Genomic DNA, 21,312 nt, shown 5'->3' on the forward strand with positions numbered 1-21,312 from the left:
TAAAAAATCGTATATGTGCCAGTTACTTTTCCTTTCACTCCTCTGTATGTAGATATTTCTCTCCGAACACACCGCTCTCAGTACCACTAATGTAAAAGCAAATGGCATATTCAACACCAATTAAATATTTATGCAATGCAGCGCTGAAATGGTAAATATTGTATTATGCTTTCCACTTGTCATTAGGCAGGAGATGTTGCTACATTCCATAAAAATGATAGCCTAAAACCGAGAAAACAGCACCGTATTTCACAGAGAAGATATTTATCTCTGGCAGAAACTGGAGTTTAAAGGTATCTCTTATTATTGGCGTTGTCCTTGGGTGTTTTTCAAGTCAGGGAGATCTTTATATTTGAATGGTAAAAACAGTCTGTGTAAATAGAGTATTTCTCATATATTATTTACTTTAGCTGACCCCGTATCAAGCTAAGAGTAAAATAAGTTATTTTGGGGGAGGAGAGGAGGAGCTTATTTCCAACATTTGTATTAATTTCTTGAAATTGGTGGTGATTTCTCTTTTATGGATAGTAATAAACAATACGAGGATAAACTCGAAACTGAACATTTGTATGTTGTGCTAATAAAAGGCAACAAAAAATTATGTCCAAAAGTTGAGTGTGCAGTATACAACATTTTTCTCACTTTAGGTTCAATTCAGAAGTCACTGATGAATTATACAGGTTTGTTATAAAGGAACTAAATTCTAAGTGGCCTCTCAACCTTTACTAGGTTTCTTTATGATATGCCAGACATAGAAAACTAATATTTTCTATAAATTAATATTTTCTATAATTAATTAAACTAATATTTTCTATAAATTTCTATAGTTTATACTGAAAGTCAGGATAGAGTGCAAATATGACAAGAGCTAAACTTTCTGTGGATGCTGGAGGGATATATATGTGTGTGTGTATATATATATATACATACAACACATATATACACACACAAACACACATACACACACACATATATATGAAAACACAATTTCACTCATACAAAGTGCTGTCCTCAATAAGGAAAAAAATAATACAACTATCTAGAATGGGTTCTTAGTAGATTTTTTTCTTTTTCGAATTTACAGACTCACTTCAGAGTGCTGTGGTAGTATGCTTTATCGTATTACTATTTTCCTCCTCTTCTAGAGGTAAACCGTTCCATTCTAATCCTGCATTCCACGCTGAATCAGGCTTAAATATGTCCTAATTTCATGTGGCCAAGGATAAAATAAAATATTGATATATTGATTTAAAATTTTTAGTTTATACGTTTCAATCCTCTAAAATATAGGCAACATATTTTTTCTCCAATGTGATGAAATCACATTAGTATTATTAAAAAGCTAGCATTCCATCTCAGGCAAAATGCATTTCCTGAATGTAATGCAACCAGGAGTTAGGGGAAGAAGCCATAGTGAAAAATGGTATATAATTCATTGCTTGGCTGTGTTCTATCACCTAATAAAACAGCACTTTTATTACGAAGACATGTCAAAAAAGAAAAAAGAATGTCCCAACACATTTTATTTTGCCATATATATTTAAATGGTTGATTTTTCATGAAGCATAAAAGGCTGGCGTGTTTTCCCTCTGACCCCGAGTTGCATGTATATAGCTAGGACCATAATCAATTTCAAGGTACACAGAGAGGTAAAAGTGTTCATAAAATGCAAATCGACACAGAAGTAGGACAGATAACTGCCATGGAATCATAACTGCAATGAACCTAAATTCGACAGGTTATGTTTTGCTAGATCTAGGGAATGCTTATGTTGTTAAACAGCCTTTTTAGCAGACATGTGACAACATCTATTTTAGGAATCGGTTGGTAGCAGCTGTTCAGAGGAAATAAATAACTAACATGTATTTTTTAACCGAAAAGGAATACTGAAAATGCAAGTAGTTCTTTGCTTAGCAGCAAATGTCAGGAGTCCAGAAGAAAAACAATGCTGAGTTATTTCTTGTTATTAGGAAATGGGCTGACAAACCAGTCCCTTAAAAGTTATTTGTGGGGGGGTTGGGGGGGACAGACTATGGAGCATTTGGAGGGAAATGGGAAGTGACTGTTAATAGAACAGGGTACCCTTTTTGGAGGTGATGGCAATGTTCTAAAATTGAGTGTGGTAACGGCTGCAAACTGCAAATACTGAATCGTATACTTTCAATGGGTAAGTTGTGTGATATGTGAATTATATCTCAATAAAGCTGTTATATTTAAAAAAAAAAAAAAACAACTGTCGTCCAAGGAATTATTTGTTGGGATAAACTGGGCCAAAAATTGAGAAAATATGTTAGCAAAATATAATTTGTTAAGATTTTTGTTTTCTCTCATCTTCCTGAAATTTAAAGAACATGTGCAAATACTTCTGATGCTATTCTACCTGGGAAGTTATTTGAATTTTCACACTCTGCCTAAAAGTATACGGAAATGTTAATGAGGCTAAATGTCCCTCATGGTGTCACTGGAAGTTTGACTTGATTTTGTTGTAGTTTTAAATGGTGTTAACATCATTATTCCAACATTTATTTTGACTTAATAATGTTTCAATAATGTTTATGATTTATGATGAGATTTCTGGGCATTTTCTGTGTGTGCAACATCAAAATTTCAGGTTAGCTCCCACCCAGGAAAAAGAGTGTTCTGTGAGTAAAGAATAATCAAGGTTCTTACTCATTCCGTAACTGTGCACAGAAGCAAAAGTAACCAACAGATCATCCCTTTTTTATCCATTCTTTGGTGAGCAACTGCTGGATATCTGCCCATCTTTATAATTTTCTAATTTTACAACAGAAAAAAAGAAGAACGAGTAAATTCAGGCCCAGAAAAAGTGGCAGGTATTTTTTTGATAGGTCTGTATCACTAAGTATTATCATTGAGCTTCACTTTTGTGTTCAGTAGAACTTTCATTGTGTGAAGATACACCAACTTAAAGAGTAATGCATTAAAGGAGGATTTTAATTGGGAGTTCATTCATCTAAAGAAAATCATAATGGGGCTCTGCCGAAAAGAAGTCTGCCATGTGTACATGCTTAGAACATTTGATTTTTAAAATTGGGGTGTGATCACTCATGGCCCATCTATTCTATTATGTATCAGCTGTACCTTCTCAATTCTGCTCACTCCTCTATCCCAACAGGGCTTCATGATCTCCTACCTAGGCTAGTCTTCTAACAGCTGGTCTATACTTATGCTGTCAAAATGGTAGCCATTAGCCACACGTGGCTGCTTGAGTTTCAACTAATCAACAATAAAATTTAGACTCCTGTTCTTTAGTTCACTAGCCATATCTCAAGTGCTCAACAGTCAATGTGCCTAGTGGCTACTGAATTGGACAGGGCAGAAACAGAATGTTTCCATCATCAAACAGAACAGTTGACAGTGCTGGCCTATGGCCTTGCTACTAAAAGTGTGGTCTCTGGACCACAGCAGCATCACCTGAGAGCCCGTTTGAAATACAGACCCTTCGGGGCACCTGGGTGGCTCAGTCGGTTAAGTGTCCGATTCTTGATTTCAGCTCAGGTCATGATCTCAGGGTTGTGAGATCGAGCCCTGTGTTGAGGCCCGGGCTGGAGGCTGCTTAGGATTCTTTCCCTCTCCTTCTGCTCCCCCCCTTTAAAAAAACACATACTCTTTTGTTCTGCTGAGTCATGATATGCATTTTAAAAAGATCCCCAGGTGATTCCTAGGCAGACTGAAGTTTACGAAGCCCAAGTCTGTCTTCAAATTACGTGTTCTGGAATACCACTAAAGTAATCTTATGTAAAGAAGAACAACAACAGAAATGATTATTTTTCATTGCTATGCTTTAATATCTTCAATTTCTTCCCTATTTTCAGTTCTTTACAAACCTCAGGGGAGGTGGTATAGTAGAGCGGGGTCCTCAACACTTTCCCATCCAGCTTCCATCATTGACTGTGTGACTCCAGGTGAGGTGCCTCCCTAAGTGACAGATTCTTCTTGTTAAATGGATGATAGGTGCTTCTTATTAAATTCATTGTGTCGTGAAAATTAAATAAGGCAATTCCCATGCAGCTTCAAACACCATGTCTGGCCCACTGTGAGTACTCCACGCGCACCGCTGTGGGTACTTCACGTTTCTTCCTTTCCCTGCTTCTGATGACCTCTCTTCAAGGTGATCTCCTGCTGACCATTTTGTTGTCCAACCTAGTGAACTGAACTCTTCTTCATCTTTCAGGCATCACCTGCCAGATCAAGTCTTTCCCCAACATCTTTAGTCAGAGATTGGTATTTTCCTTCCTTTCTCTTCTAGTTTTTGTTCATAAGGTTCAAGTTGCTATGAAATTATGTACTCTTAAAAGTGTGTTTGTGTATGTCGCTTGACCATGAGCTTCTGGAAAAAAGCTAATTTGAACCTCTAACATCTATCAGAGTGCCCAGAAAAATGTTGACCTAAAAATAATTGTGGAAAAACCATAAAAGTACCAGAAGAAAATTTACGTGAATTTTAAAAAACACTCTTTAGAGTGAATAAAGACTTTATAAGGTATAACATGACAATCAGAAATCATAGAGAGGGGCTTCTGGGTGGTTCAGTCAGTTAAGTGTCCTACTCTTGATTTTGGCTAAGGTCATGATCTCGGGGTCGTGAGATTGAGCCCCATGTTGGGCTCTGCGCTGAGGGCAGAACCTGCTTGAGATTCTCTTTCTCCCTCTGTCCCTCCCCTTCTCCCCGCTGGCTTGTGCACTCACATGCTCTCTCTCTCTCAAAAAAAGAAGAAATTATAGGGAAAAACTGATAAATTTAATCACCTAAAAAATTCTATATGGTATATGGCAAAACAATTATGAGCAAAATTAATAAAAATTGGAAAATATATAGCACATATGATAAATGACTAATACCCTAAATAAACACTTGCAAATCAAAGGGAAAAAAAGGGAGAAAAGCCCCAGTAGAAAAATGGGGGAAACTAGGCCATTCTCTCTCACACACACACACACACACACACAGAGAACTAGAAATGGTCAATATGTCTATGAAAAGATACTCAGTAATAAATGAAAACAACAATAAATGTTTTAGCCTGAGACTGTCAAGGGCCAAAAATATTGATAATAAGTAGCATTTGTAGTTGTGCAAAAAGGGTAATTTGGCCATGGTTTTGCAAAATGTAAAACATACCCACTATTTTGGTACACCCTTTCAAAGAATTTATTCTGATAAAAAATATTCTGGGGGTGCCTGGGTGGCTCAGTAAGTTGAGGTGTGACTCCTGATTTCAGCTAAGGTCATGGTCTCAGGATCCTGAGATCAGCCCCCTGTGGGGTTCTGTGCTCAGCGGGGAGTCTGCTTGGGATTCTCTCTCTCCCTCTGCCCCTTCCCCCACTTGCATATGCACTCACTCTCTCTCCAAAATAAATAAATAAATCTTTTAAAAATATTTGATCAGGGCTCCTGGGTGGCTCAGTCGTTGGGCGTCTGCCTTCGGCTCAGGTCATGATCCCAGGGTCCTGGGATCGAGCCCCGCATCGGGCTCCCTGCTCAGAGGGGAGTCTGCTTCTCCCTCTCCCACTCCCCCTGCCTGTGTTTCCTCTCTCACTGTCTCTCTCTCTGTCAAATAAATAAATAAAATCTTTAAAAAAAATAAAAAATTTTGATCAACTCAACACACACACACACACACGCATAAAAAAATAGTCACTGCATTTTTGGGAACTGGTTAAACATAGCCACTAAATAAGATCATACACATATGATATTTAATAAGTGATAAGTGAGAAAGCCTGGTACCCATATGCATGGACAAATATCTGGAAGGGTATACACCAAGAAGTTAACAAGTGGTTAGCTATGCAAAAAGTTCACAGCGACCTATGGGAATGTATTTTCACTTTCTTTTTTACTCTTTCCTTATTCTCTGAAATTTTGATACAAATAGGAAAAACAAACAACAAAGCCTGTTCTCCTCCCCCACTCTCTCCCTTTCAGAAGTTATTCACCTTTACTCTGCTGAGATAACTTTATCTTAGAGAAGAGAAATGCTAATATTACATTCTCCTAACTTCTCACGACCTTCCTGGAAGGTGACAAAGAACAGAAGTTATTCCTCAAGCTTTTTATTTTCTTTCTTTCTTAAGGCTTTGGCTTTATATTGACAGTCAATATGAGAAAAGGGACCTCTAAGGGAATGGGGAAAAAAAGTGTAAGGATGGCTGCCCTTTCGTTAAATGTTGTGAAGTCAATCTGATGAGGAAATCGGTCTCCCCATTGATTCTGGGGTTTATCAGACTGATCTAAGCTGGACAGGCAAGGGTCCCTTGTCTCTATCTCTGCTGTACACCACATTCAATAGAAAAGGACAACCTTCTCTGATGAGAAGTGCCCTGTTCTTGTTTTCAAGGGTAGAGGCAGTCTCTTCGGCCTGAAAAAATGTATCGTGTTAACTGATGAACAAATCCTTTACCTGATTTTAACTACAACGAAAAAATCATTGCATTAGTGTGTTAGTCATTTAAGTACAGGAAGACCAGTAAAAATGGTAAGTATATTTGGACTTAATTAAAGCAATGGAAATCTGAGATAATTCTTTGATGATAAAAGTAATTTTTGCCAGAGAACAGTTGGATCGCATCACCTTAAGTTCTAGCACAAGAACCAGATCATAACAAATGTTTGACAAATACCTGTTGAACTGAGTACATTAACTATATAATTTGTGTATTTCCATGTGGGGCGAGATAAAATCAGAGGGACAAGTTGATGACAGTGGAATAAAGTATAATGTGCTAATTACGAAACAGGAAAACAGGCAGCTTGAAGAAAAGGAACATTCTGAGTTTTTACTTAGAAGTCTGATACTTAATTATATTCACTAAGGGGCCCTTGAAAGGAGGACAAGTCTCACAAATAACAGGGAGCTAATCTCATATTAAAATGTTATTTTTCCGGGGCGTCTGGGTGGTTCAGTCGTTAAGTGTCTGCCTTCGGCTCAGGTCATGATCCCAGGGTCCTGGGATCGAGCCCTGCATCGGGCTCCCTGCTCGGCAAGAAGCCTGTTTCTCCCTCTCCCACTCTCCCATTTGTGTTCCCTCTCTTGCTGTCTCTCTCTCTTTCTGTCAGATAAATAAATAAAATCTTCTTTAAAAAATGCCATTTTTTCTGCTAGTACCCACTGTAAATAAAACTACATGGTATCAGAACTGATATTCCAAATATTGCACATCTGGTAGGGTGACCAGAAAGGACGCCTAACAACCGAGCAAAAACACAGACCCTGACTTCCAGCCCCACACAGTTCTCGATCTGTCTGGCATGTACCATGGTAAAAAATATCCCCAACAAATATGTGTGCTTATTTTATTACATCCCATTTATGCCTGGTGCACTTCAGAACCTTTTAAAATTCTTTAACACCACACCACTGACAGATACAGGTAATTTATACAACTAACTAGAAGAGATTCTCTTAATGGCTAGGTATTTTCTAGCTGAATACTAGAACTCTGTCTCTGGATACCGATTTTTTGTTGTGATATTCCTCATCTACCTTGAGTTATGAAAGAGCGTAGTGCTGGTTCATGAGTGTGGGATCTTGGCCAAGCGACAACAACCCTGGTGGTACCTGGCTGGAGCATTTTTACGAGGAGGGAGTTAACTCAGATTGAAAAATGGCAAGAAGGTCTCGTCTCTGACGGACAGTGGCTCTGTGAGATGGTGTATGAAGCGCAGTGATGGGGATAATGAGGCTGTCTCCAGATTCAGTGGGAAGGAGTGCCCTGATTCATTAGTGATATCTGCCATGGCCAAAGAACTGGAAGTTACAGTATACAACACGCCCCAGAGTTGCCATCCCTGACTCAATTATCTCTAAAATTCCCTTATGCTTTACAATTCTGTATTGCTCTTAAATGTTGTGATTCAAAATGGTTATTTCACTTCCCCAAATACATCATTTATAAGGAGTATGGTAGCGAATGACAGAAACAGGTTCACGGCAAAAGCATCATACTGTTCTATATACGGCTCCGTAATACTTGTATTCGGTTCTAGAATTTCACGGGCATCACAAATCGCGTTTTAAACTTGAGGACACATCACTGGCTATGGCTCTTGTTGGGTAAACCATATCGCTGGTGATGAATCTCGGTGGACCCCATTAGCATTTCGATGTGGAATGCCTTTTCCACACTCACAAACAGATCAGAATCTGATGTGGTCATTTCTGGCATTTACAAAAGCCATTTCCAATAGTCCAGATGCTCATACATGTTATTAAACAGTTAAAGAAAAGCACTATTTACAACTATGGGGGGTTACTATGGAATGAAGACCATGATCACTACGACATCAGAAAAGATGAAAAGTCCACATCTATGAATGAGTATGTGAGCCACTCATTGTTTTATGGATGCACCGTTCTCTGGAGAGTGCTGAGTGCAAGAGGATGATGATGTGAGTGCAAGCTGCTCTGAGTGCAAGACGACGGTGCTGAGTGATGAGTTTTACACTTAGATGGCTGAGTTCGCTGGAAGGTGTGCAACGCGGCACAGTGGTGGAGAGCTCCCCATTGAATACGCATCGAAGGGGACTCCTGCGCCGTGTCCCTTCCTGCAAGTGCACGAATGACTGTGTGTACAGGAGATGTCATCCCCTGCGCCGTGTCCCTTCCTGCAGGTGCACGAATGACTGTGCGTACATGAGATGTCACAGACCTACCCATGTTCCAAGAGGGATACGCCAAACACAAGTCCACACTCTAGTCTGTGGCCAAGAAAAGACCTCATTTTTTGTGCAAATACAGCTTTTCTATTTATCCAAATTTGCCCGAAGATTACTGAAGACGCTCTGCGGATTGATACGGTATTAGCTAATCCCTCCTCCAGAAAATAAACCTGGTAATATACTTCTTGGCCACATAAATGGATAAAACCAACAAGCAACAATATAACATCCCGACATACAGACAAAGTAACTGTTAAACTGTGTTCTTACCTATGAAATAAGATAGGAGTACTGCCAGGAGCACGGAGACCCCTACAGCGCAGAGGGCTGTACATTTCCAGCTACAATACTTTGAAGACTTCTTGAATTTAAAAGCACTTCTTGATAGGGTGTTTCTAGGCAGTGGCCGAGTAGGCGGCGAATAAACAGAGCCAGATGCCATTGTGTATCCTGGGGTTGCAGTGCTGAACAGTGGCGTTGTCCCTGTTCCTGTTTTGAATAGGAAATGCCTGCGGAACAGGAGAATATAATGAGAAGATGCAAATATGCTAACGAGTGGGACACAGACACACCTACACATTAGCTCTTCCCTGTCTTCTGTCTCCGTCTAGTTACCTCATGTAATTAAAAAAAATAGAAATTAAGGAAATATCTTAACCAACTCATAATGGTGACTCTGATGACAGAAATTGACTTGTAATGTATATAGAAGTATTGAGGAACACTGATTATTACCGTCCTTTCAAGTAGATATCTTGAGATGCTAGGAAGTTATTCTAATCATACCATTTCCAGCACAAAACCGTTCTGGAACTTCCTCGTATGAACTGCATTAAGAACATAGTCACATTCCACTTAAGACAAATCACATTACTTTATAGCTACATGTGTATTTACCACTATGTGAGACTATGTACTCATATAAACAGAAGTATGCCTGATCACGTTGATGTTCTGCAGACTCATTCAATTTCTGGAAGTCCACGGAAACATTCTAACCCCAGCTTGCTCTCCCACTAACAAGCACTATCAAGCTTGGCCACAGGCAGCTGGTCAGGTCTCGAGGGATGCAAACTAATTTTATTTTTAGCTTATGTCAAACATAACCGGGGAAGGGGGAGAAAGAGGAAGGAATCACAGAACACTTTTAAAACCAACCTAAATAAATGAAGGGGTCAGTGAAACAGGTTTTAGATCAAATACAGAAACAGTCTCTTAACAACTGAGCTGGGTGGCTGTGGAGGAAGCTGCCTCTAGAAGTTGTACATTCTCTTATTTTGAAAATGTGTAAGCAAAAATTAAATGCTCACAGGACAAGAGTGCTGTATAAGAAATTCTTCAGGAAAGACAGCTATTTTAAAATTCCTATTAACAATAAAAGTCCCCCAATTAAAGAAGCACCATGTTTTTCATGGTTTATATTTCATATTGTACCAGTAAGTTATTGTGTATTCACTTTGTGTTCTAACATGTATTATTATTTTCCCTAATAACATGTCCAGTGAAGTTAAGAGACTGTGTTCTCTCTTACATATTCAGGAGGTTGTGGGTATTCTAGCACATTCCACTATGGTACAATACAGTTTTTATGAAAGATGACTACAGATGGTACACAGCTGAATATTTTAAATTTTACTACTGATGTACTTATTTTAATGTATTAGAAAATAAACTGAATATATCAAATAACTTAAGGGGTTCAAAGGACAGAACTTGGAAGCTAGACTATGATGTTCAAATCCTGATTCACAGCTTAGCAGGTATATGCCCTTGGGCAAGTTACTTCATCTCTTTGTGTTTTGGTTTCTTAATCTGTAAAATGGGGACAGTAATAGCCTCTACCCTTCAGGAGTTGCTATGAGGCTCAAAGGAGTTAATATTTACTGTAAAGTGTTTGGAATATAGTAAGCACAACAGAAGTGTTGGATAAATAAAAGAGGACTCAAACTCATGATTTTATGTACATTACTGCTTATGTATATTATTGTGAGGGCTAATCAGGTACTTAAGTCCCAAAGAATCCATTTCAAGAAAGCTACTAAGTGATTAACTGTGTAGCTGGAGTAGAAATTGGGCAAATGTCATGTAAGTTTGCCTAACACAGGCATAATGCAAAGAATTCTGGAGTAGAAATCAGATCTGAGTTTAAGTTCCTGGTCGATCATTTCTTAGATACATGATCCTACGAAGCCTCAGTTTTGTTGGTTTTCATCTGTAAAATGGAGCTAATGAGTTGCTTATCTCACAGGGTTGTAAACCAGTTAATGTACCTAAAAATGTTTTGTCAGGGATGCCTGGGTGGCTCAGTCGGTTAAGCGTCTGCCTTTGGCTCAGGTCATGATCTCTGGATCCTGAGATTGAGCCCCCATCAGGATCCCTGCTCAGTGGGGAGCCTGCTTCTCCCTCTGCCTGCCGCTCCCCCTGCTTGTGCTCTCTCTCTCTCTCTCTGTGTCAAATAATAAATAAATTAAAAAAAAAATCTTAAAAGAATGCTGTGTCAACCACAAAATTAGAACAGATGCAAATGATCAATTGCTACTTCGATAACTTATACTAGTAACTGTTCTGTGAATCCATTTTCCCCCATGGAAGTATTTTATAAGGCAAAGTTTAAAGTTTATAGTCTGAATTAAATGTTATATTAGAAACAGCATTTTTTGAATCTCCTTCCATATCCCTATTCAGCACGGTTATTAAGAATGTGGGCTCTGGAACCAGACTATCTGGGTTCAAATCCAGACTTCACCTATAATGAGCTGGATGATGCTTGGTGAATGACTCAAATCTTCTGCGTCTTGGTTTTATCATCTGTAAAATGGGAATACGAGTAGTAACTACTGTGTAGATATTTTATGAGGATTAAATGGAAGTGACACACATGCCGTGTATCTATTAATGTCTAGCACAAGGTAAGGGCTCAACAAACAGTAGCTATTTGTCTTCCCAAAGTCACATATTAGAACCTGTATTCCAAAAGACCAAAAAGGACCATTTGAGGACTTTAAATGCCAATTCAAAATGTTAACAGCCTCTAAAACCGATGTTTGCAAAATGAATTCCTAGGTTTACAAACTTGATATTGGCAGTTCTACACGCGGGCAGGGACTCTGGATGAGAAGATGGGTTGTACCAGACCAAGCGGGAACCTGATCATTCAGATGAGCTGCAAGCAACCTCTTTTTGTAAAGGACCAAACAGTAAACATTTTAGCTTTTTCTGGCCATGCCCGCTCATGACACCAGCCACAGATAATACATAAATGATTGTGTGTGGCTGTATTCAAAGAAAACTTGATTTATGGACACTGAAATTTTAATTTCATAGAATTTTCCCAAGTCATTTTTCATTTTTATTTTTTTTCATTTTAAAGATATAAAAACCAATCCTAGCTCACGATCACTACAAAAACAAGTAACAGGCTGGATTTGACCTGTGAGTGGTAGTTGGTCCTCCGATCTGAATTCTTACCTTTTTTTAGGATTATACATGAAGAGTGAGCAAGATGTTCAGCAGCCCAGAGGAACAGACTATTTCCTGGATGCCGCTGGAAAGGATTTAACAAGGCAGTCTGAAGGATGCATATGCAGAGCTCTTGGAGAAGGTGACACTGACTTGGTCACTCTCCATCCCACCCACACCATCACACTTTCTTTCTTCAAAGCGCTTCTTACAATCAGTTCTTGTTCATCGACTTGCGTGGGGGGTTAAAATTGTACAATACTCTTTAAAGTGTGTTATTCCTCCTGAAATTGCCCACCCCCTCAGCTGTCTTTGCTCTACTTCACTTCTCTCAAGTCCAGTGACGCTTCACCACGCTGCCCCCAGGAGAGAGGAGACAAAATGAGAAGCAGAAATAGTCTGGGTCTCTAGCTGGTTTCCTACAGCCCTGTCTACTGGGGAACAGCCATAATGTTTGGGAGAAATACGGGGTGAGACGAAAGGGGGTTTCCCTCCAGATGAGGAGGAAATCTGCAGGAGGCGAGCTAATAAAACAGAGGCTTCCACAGGGCCCAGGGAGAGACACCTGCCCTCCGCTTCATAGGCAGCATCTTGGGGAGCTTGCATGACTCCAGGGAGGTATGAGGCTTTCTCTACTACTCCTATGCCACGTGTGAGGGTACAGAAATAGCAGAGAGCGCTACCTGATGAAACTATGGACAGAAACAAGACACATTTGAATAGCAACCAGTATGGTGGCCCATGGCCAAAGGCAGATTCCATTTCCTTGCCTTAGAACCTCTGGGGAAAAGAAGACATAGAGAGGATTTGGGATATAACCAAAATGTGTGAAAGATACAGAATTTAAGAGTTTAAAGGTTTGCCTTAGATTAGAAAAAATTTCTCATTTTATTATCTAGGAGGGAAATGGGGAGAGGTTCGATGAGGGCAGAAGATTCACCGTGTCTCAGAGACACAGGCCCTGCTCTGGGCTTCCCCGGTGTTGGAGAAGTAGAGACGACAGAGTGTGTCAGCAGAACCTGACAGAAATAGAAACCTGCATCTTAAATCTCAGACAGAGGCCTGAGGGGGCATCAGGATCCCAAAGAGCAAACGGATGCGTGGAGCATGTAGGTGTTTCAGTCAGAGAGAGCCTCCTTGAGATTTCTGGGCCTCAGCATCATTTGTAAGAAGCAGAATTACTTCTATGGCTTCGAGAGTAGCTTGGATATAGCAGAGTGCCCGCTGGGCCTGAAGAGGCCACGCAGGTAGGCATGAAGGCTGTCTCAGCAGTAACGTGGCCATCAACAGTGGAGGAAGAGACAGCGTGAAAACTCAAGTGTTTTGGGGGCGCCTGGGTGGCCCAGTCAGTTAAGCGTCTGCCTTCGACTCAGGTCATGATCCCAGGGTCCTGGGATCCAGTCCCACACTGGGCTCCCTGCTCGTTGGGAAGCCTGCTTCTCCCTCTCCCTCTGCCTGCCACTTCCCCTGGTTGTGCTCTCTCTCTCAAATAAATAAATAAAATCTTAAAAAAAAGAAAAAGAAAAAGAAAACTCAGTGTTTTGGTGGAGAAGACTCAAAGATGAGGAGCTTGTTGCTATGCCCATAGCATCGCGTGAAATGGCAGGGGAGAGATGGGGAGAGACCAAAGTCATCTGCGTAAAGTTTCTAGGCATGAGAGCTTGAAATAACATTTAGATAGAAATACACTTAAAAAACTGTTTATTTTTCATACTGAGGTGATGAATAAGAATGATATATCCATAGCACTAATCTATCGTTGGTCTTTTCCCATTAGGATGTGAGCTCCATGAAATCTTACTCACCTCTGTATTTTCACAACTTAGAAAGTTCTGGGCACATAGTAGTTGCTCAATAAATAATGTAAAACAAATAAAATGGTGAGCACTGTGCTGATGGGGAAAGTGAGTCTCAGAGAAATCAAGAACGAACCTTGGCTAAAGACCTAGAGCCAATAAATTAATCATAAAATTAAAGTTGAAAATTACAGGGACCCAAATAAAAACCATCCCTGGAAAATGTGTCATAGCTTTATTCAAAGCAGTTTGAGTCATTTCAAATAGGAAATAGAATTTGAGCCTGCACCTATGTAACCCTAAAGATTCTGATCATAGCCCCGACCCTGAAAACACGCATCTACCATGTGCAAAACTATGAGCCAACCTCGAATCAGGCATCTCGGTTTCAAATTCCAAAAGTTGAAAAGTTTCCAACATGATGTCCTTCTGCTTTGGTAACGCTGGCAAAGAACTCTTTCACAAGCTAGGTTTGAATTGCTATGAAATTATTATTTTTTCTTAAACCAAAATGCAACTTTGAGATACTGCTGAAAACAAAGATGTAATATTCAAAAATACACTTCATCAATATTAGTGGAGCTGGAGAGTAACTCTATACTTTGAAAGTTTCTAACTTCATATATACATTTAATTTTGTTGCTGCACGAGAAGAGAGAATTCAATTGTATTTTTTTTTTTTTTGGTCACTGACTTTAAAACTCAGAAGTACACCTCCCTTTCCTCTGTCTAAATGACTATCCGTATCAAAGTAATGCCCTGGAGACACTATCTATTATATCTTAAAATCACTGGTCTTTGGGGCGCCTGGGTGGCTCAGTCGGTTAAGCGTCTGACTGTTGATTTTGACTCAGAGGTCATGATCTCAGGGTTGTGAGATCGCGTCCTGTATCAGGCTCTGTGCTGGGTGTGGAGCCTGCTTAAGATTCTCTCTCTCCCTCTCTCCCTGTGCCCCTCCACCCCCCACTTGCACTCTCTCTCTCAAAAGATCAAATCATCAAATCAAATCAAATCACTCGTCTTCAATAATTTTACATGGCTTTCTAGTATGTAAGCACAGAAAGAAGTTGCAAAGATGGTTTAAATGATGTATTTTGAAACTGTTTACAGACAAATGGTATCATCCGTGTGAGGGCGATTCCTTTAGATAAAATTAGGCCTCCAAGCAGGTATGTTAAAACACACAAGCAAAAACTTCTTGGACACTAAGTAGACGAGCAGAAAAGGTCTTTGTCAACCTATTTTGTATAGAGTGGGACATGTGGTTTCAGATTTGGTAAAAATCTGATTTTTAGGTTCAGATAAGACGACTTCTTTCCAAGGTCAAAAATGGCTTTTCCATTGCAACACAGAAAATGTAGAACGCTGACAAGAGCATGTCGGGACTAATGTACATCTTTAAGCCCAGAACTTCTTTGTCCAACACAACGTTTAGTGTATATATACTCCACCACGATCAAACAGAGAAACAGCCCAGTGGGCACTGAAATTCAGCCATATGAAGAGTATCCCACGAGTTTTCTTACGAGAGAATTATCCTGTCACCGAATTCTCCATCAGGCACATCCTTCCCTGTGTCATTCTAGCCTCTCCTGATCCTGTGACTCTCTGCCAGGTCATCCAGCCTCGGGAATACGCTTCTCACGCATAAAAAAAATTCTGCAAAAATTACCATCAAACACATACGGTTTTGACCTGGCATCCCCATGAGGCTTGCAGAAGAAAGGGAGGAATATTCTTTACTTCTCAGCCCGTGTTTGGGAACGAGAAAAGCGAATCCTGTGAGAATATTCCCCATTGTACTGGGCAATAAAGCAGCTGCTTCTCTTTTAACACCGAGCACACGGGCGCAGGCTGATTCTGTTCTGATGTTTCTAATGATGCCCTGCGTGACGCCTACCTCCACTCCCTCAGCTCTCCGAGCCACCGTTTCCGCTCTGGTGATGAACTAGACAGGCACACTTGGAGAGAGACTATCAGAGACTGAGAGGAGGAAAATCAATTTCAAAGCCCCAAAGACGGCCGGTGCAGAAGGTCACTGAACACTAACCATTGCTCTGGCTTTGGAAGCTTGAGGGGGGATTCTATTTAACAACAACAACAAGCAGACAGGAGCTGGCGAACTGCACGCACCGCATTATTCATATGCGCGGTGTAGCCACTCCAGCAGCAGTAACAATTACTCTGGATTAAGCACAATTAATAACTTACCGTTTTTCTTCTGAAGCCGAAAGAGCTGTTTCTTTGTTGGCCGGCCTTCGGGACCGACCTTTTCATTTCAGCTTCCGCCTTCTGTCCTAGCTTATATTTCCCACTGATCCTGTGATGTATCTTTTTACGGGTCATGTCACAAATTTAAAATTAGTAGGGACAAGGACTGAATCCCCTCATCTTTCCTGCTGCCCCCATTCAGGCCTTTGGGTTACTAGTAACTTTATCCTGTAGGTCTCTCTGAGGGACTCAGCGGTAAATTGCAATTACTCTTCTAGCCTGCCTGCCCTGTGCAGTCCCCTACCCCCCAGCCCAGTATCTACCCTGCCAGAGAACCCTGCATTCTTTCCTTTATGGCTGCCTGCCTTCCTGCCTTCCTTCCCTTCCCTCTCTTCTTCCTTCCTTCCTTTCTTCCCTCCCTCTTCTTCCTTCCCTCCTTCCTTCCTTCCCTCCTTCCTTCCCTCCCTCCTTCCTTCCTTCCCTTTTCCCTTCCCATCCCTTCCCTTCCTGTCTGTCTGTCTTTTTTGTGGGGTTGAGAAGTTCATCTGAGTTCTTTACACTTCAACGTCCTCTTTTGAACCTATTTCGCAGAGGCAAAGGAGAGGCAAAAGTAACATTTTCATTTCACATTTTCTACTCTCAAATGAAACCTCATGTTTTAAATACTAGATCTGCACAGTATGCTAAACTACTTCTATACAGCCAGTCATAATGCCTACCTACTCTTATCTCAGGCCACTTACAACTGCTTCTTGTCATTTGTTTTGCTTTTTTCCCTTGATCTCTTAGCAGGTATGCTTTGTTCCTTAGATAAGGAACTTCACTTTTGATTGGCTTTGCCTTTCAAAATAATAAACTACAAAACTTACTATCATAAAATTTTTAATGGCAAAGTAATCAGATTTTTAAAGTGAATTTAAGTGTCCTTTTGTATATGATATTATATTATATTATAAATCAGCATATCAATGCTTATTTGAAAAGATCATGACATCAAGTACAAAATTAAATAAGTTATAATAAAATCATAAGCTTACAAGAATGGCTAGGAAACAATCAGTTTCATACTAGTCTTTTGTTCAGGAGGTTAATATAATCATGTTATTCCTCTAATATCAAGAGCACAGTTTCATAAGTTGCAAATTACAGGGACCAAAATGAAAAGCATCCTTGGAAAACATACAGCATTACTCAAAGTGGTTTGAGTCATTTCCTCAATGGGACATTAAAGAGAGAAAATAAGAGTCAAAAAGAAAGTGTGCAGCCACCGAATGAAATTTTAATTAGATCAACTTCAGGACTGGCTGTCTTCATACAAAAGAGGTTTCTTTTCTTCAATATTTTATACAGTGTTAAAAACCTTTTTAGAGATCAGCAAACAGAGCAAACGACTAAAAAGAGTGTCACTGTGTTTACTGCTGTCCCTATGGCAAGTTGAAACCTTTACTAGTGACAAACAAATACCTGGAATAGTATTTCTTTTGTATATAATCTGTTATGTCTTATGGGGAGAAAGACACTACGGCCCAGGAGGTGTGAATGCTTTCTTGCTCTCCTTATATTCTTGGTTGAACAAAGAGACTAATCTACTTCAAACTTAATGTGAACTGCTTAAATAAAATGTCTTGATGTCCTTCTTTCTCCTTATGTTTCTGGGCAAATTAATAAAACGTTTACCTGGAATACAGATTGCTTACTTCAAATTAGGTGCTCTCATTTCAAAGACAGTGCGCCAAGGAGAAGACAGATTGACTATATTTGGTCACATTCACAACCTTTTCAGAATCCAAAGCTCTTACTTCTGAGCAACAAACTGAGGGTTCTAGAGGGGAGGGGGGCGGGAGGATGGGTTAGCCCGGTGATGGGTATTAAAGAGGGCACGTTCTGCATGGAGCACTGGGTGTTATACGCAAACAATGAATCATGGACCACGACATCAAAAACTAATGATGTAATGTATGGTGATTAACCTAAAATAATAAAACAAAACAAAACAAAACAGAACAAATGATGTGATTATATTTTTCCTCACAACAAACCATGGAATAGTTTTCCTTATAGTAATGATAAACAGAAATTTTGCTTTGTAATTATTAATACAGGGACTCTGGTGTAACCAATGGAAAGTGGAGATGTTCTTAAATTCCTCATTAAAAAAATAAAATGCGTTTAACTGCTTAAAAAAAACCCAAAACAGCCGAGGGAATTTTAAGGTATAGGTTCCTTTTCCTGCAGGCAAAACATAACTTTCTGGATTTAAGAGGCTTATTAAAAGTCTCACAAGATTTCCTCAACATCAAACGACTCTTCCAAAATGACATTCTCAGATCTAAAGCAAATGAATCCCACACTTATGGATTAAATTTACCTGGAAATATATGAAGGCTAAAATTAACTACCAAGTTCAAAATAGTTTTAGTCACTTGACGATGCCAAAACAATGGGCGGGTTGCCTAGAATTCATTTTAAGATAAAATACTTTGCAAGAACTGTCAAAATATATAAAATTTAATTATTGTGCGTTATCTTCCTTCCATACTGCTCATTACCACTTACTTAATGGCTTGTAGTCTATAATTGAGAATATATTGATTAAATTGTTGAGACAGCCGATGTTTCAACATCGTTAGAACGATGATACTAACTTACTATGCAAACACTCTGAAAACTCACCAATAACCTGCAGTTCATTATCACAGTCTTCCGAATTTTCCCTACCAGATCCTGAATTTTAAGTTCCAAAGCCAACTGGATAATCTGTTAAATGTATATTTAGTATTGTATTTATAACTAATTAAAAGACTGAAAAAGCGGTTTACTCAAGTGATGTGCTTTAGATAACACAGCGAAATAAAAAAAAATTAATGCGGCGAAATACAAAATTTGTGGCAGCTATTAAACAAGAAAACTAAAGAAAGCAAAAGCCTATATAGAAAATTACCTGTTCTTATTCAAGGCTGGGTTCCTGCTTGTTTTTCTTTACCTTTTAGCAACCGATTCTCAATAGGTATCCAAAGACGTCTAGTACAGTTCCTTACTGTGTCTTGATACCTAGCTATTTGGAAAGAAATCTCCTTCAGCTGAGGACGCTGGCCCTCGGAAGCTCTGTGAGATTCCTGAACGAAGAGACTGCAGAGGCTGCTGTGAATTTTCAGGGAGAAGCCCACCCACACTAGCAGCTGAGGAAGGCTGTACGAGGTGTTCTGCAATCTCCAATCTTTCACAAGAAAACATTTCAACCAGACTGATTATGGAATCATAGGTTTTGCTAAGGCCTGGCGAACTTAGTGGCCACTGATATGAACAAGATCTACTTAGAGACCATGCCATACATTAAAGCCATGGTCCTCAAACTTTAGCTCACATCACAGTCCCTTGGAGGGCTTGTTAAACCAGAAGGTCTTGGGGGAACCCCGCAGCTTTATTGCCAATCCAGAGACCACACTTTGAGAACCGCTACAGTAACGTTTCGGCATATTGGTTTTTTAGCTTTAGTTTCATTCAAGATTCTCATCAAGATTCTATAACAAATCAGGAAATCGTTCAAAAGATTCCTGTTTAGAAAGTTAACGGCTGGTAGCTCACCTCAAGCGGTCAACTTAGAACGAATGGATTTTTTATAATACGAGGGCTCAATCCATCTGACCCCAGGATCAAATGGCTTCAACATTTTTCGTTGTTCTACATCATCTCACTTTTTTTTTTTTTTAAAGATTCTATTCGTTTATTCGACAGAGAGAGACAGCGAGAGAGGGAACACAAGCAGGGGGAATGGGAGAGGGAGAAGCAGGCTCCCCACAGAGCAGGGAGCCCAAGGCAGATGCTTAACCAACTGAGCCACCCAGGCGTCCCTGTGATCACTTTTTTTTTTTTTTTAAGATTTTATTTATTTGACAGTGAGAGATACAGCGAGAGAGGGAACACAAGTAGGGGGAGTGGGAGAGGGAGAAGCAGGCTCCCCGCTGAGCAGGGAGCCCGATGCGGGGCTCGATCCCAGGACCCTGGGAACATGACCTGAGCCCAAGGCAGATGCTTGACAGCTGAGCCACCCAGGCGCCCCTACATCATCTCACTCTTAATTTTTTACTTCCAACTTTCCCCTTTGTTGTACTTCCCTTTCAAATTCATCTGTTTGTTAAGAAATCAGGTCCTTCATGCCTTCTCATCCCATTGCTACTTTTAAGTATCTAGCATGTTTATTGGACTTTATCTCTAAATGAGATACCAGTATCTGTTCTCTCTTGGTTCTTCTGTGTTTCCTACACTATCTATATTTCCGTGTGTCTCTAAGACATTCACCAAAACACTATCTTATTCCACAAGTCCCTTCTTTCGGGGGTTCTCTTTCAGTCTCTCTTCGAACTTAATAGTTGGGATTTGTGAGCCATGTAGAAGTCTAGCTGATAATTCACTGTGGGTATTTACAACTTCCCAAAAGGTTCCTACTGTCTTCATACAGAAAATGCTATTTCTCTACCCTTAACCTTTCTGGCTGGAATCGTTTTTATGCATTCTTTTTTCCGCTATAATCTTGGCTTCAGTTTACAACCTATATTAAAATTTATAGGGGAAAAAAGCTACTTCTCATCTTTCTCTTTATCTGTTAGCAGAGACTTCTGGAAAGTTATAAATATTTTTAAGGCATGTGCGCGCACACACACACACGCACACACATAAATATATCCTCTTAACCTCTTTACACATTTGCTCTATTGAGGAGAACGGAAAGAAATAAAAATATTTCCTGCATAAATGCCTTCTCCTCTAGTTTTCTCCTTCTTTGAAGCTGCTGAGGACCAGGAGTGACAATCAAGGTGGTGTTCTTGGTATACGGGCCACTGTGGAAGCACCCCCACACCCCGACAGCTCCAGATCTACCAGGCGACAGGATGAAAAAAAATCCTCTTACTAAGGCTCAGAGGGAGCAGAATTCCAGCATATTTGAAAAAAAACCCCACAAAACCCATACTGAACCATCATTATTACAGTTAAAGACAGTTTCTTCTCTCAGTCCTTCGATACTATTTTCAAACACGCTTTCAAGGGTGGGAGCAGGAGAACCGAGAAGAGTACTCACCCAGATGAGGAAAGTAGAAAGTACTTAGAGGACTAGGTTTTATTTATTTATTTATTTATTTATTTATTTATTTATTTATTTATTTA

The 21,312-nt window shown here is 39.8% G+C and overlaps 1 protein-coding gene across 1 annotated transcript in view; it reads right to left on the minus strand.

Annotated features, from left to right (window-relative positions):
* The window catches only part of TENM3 (teneurin transmembrane protein 3), a 492,684-nt gene that overhangs the window by 154,468 nt on the left and 316,904 nt on the right, over positions 1 to 21,312 (minus strand). Inside the window, exon 5 of the mRNA XM_035004286.1 lies at positions 8,954 to 9,192. Within this exon, the coding sequence (XP_034860177.1) occupies positions 8,954 to 9,192 (239 nt within the window). The remainder of the gene's footprint in view (positions 1 to 8,953; positions 9,193 to 21,312) is intronic.

This window comes from Mirounga leonina, unplaced genomic scaffold (genome assembly GCF_011800145.1).
Source record: "Mirounga leonina isolate KUSES-001 unplaced genomic scaffold, KU_Mleo_1.0 Mir_128, whole genome shotgun sequence".
NCBI classification, from domain to species: Eukaryota; Metazoa; Chordata; class Mammalia; order Carnivora; family Phocidae; genus Mirounga; species Mirounga leonina.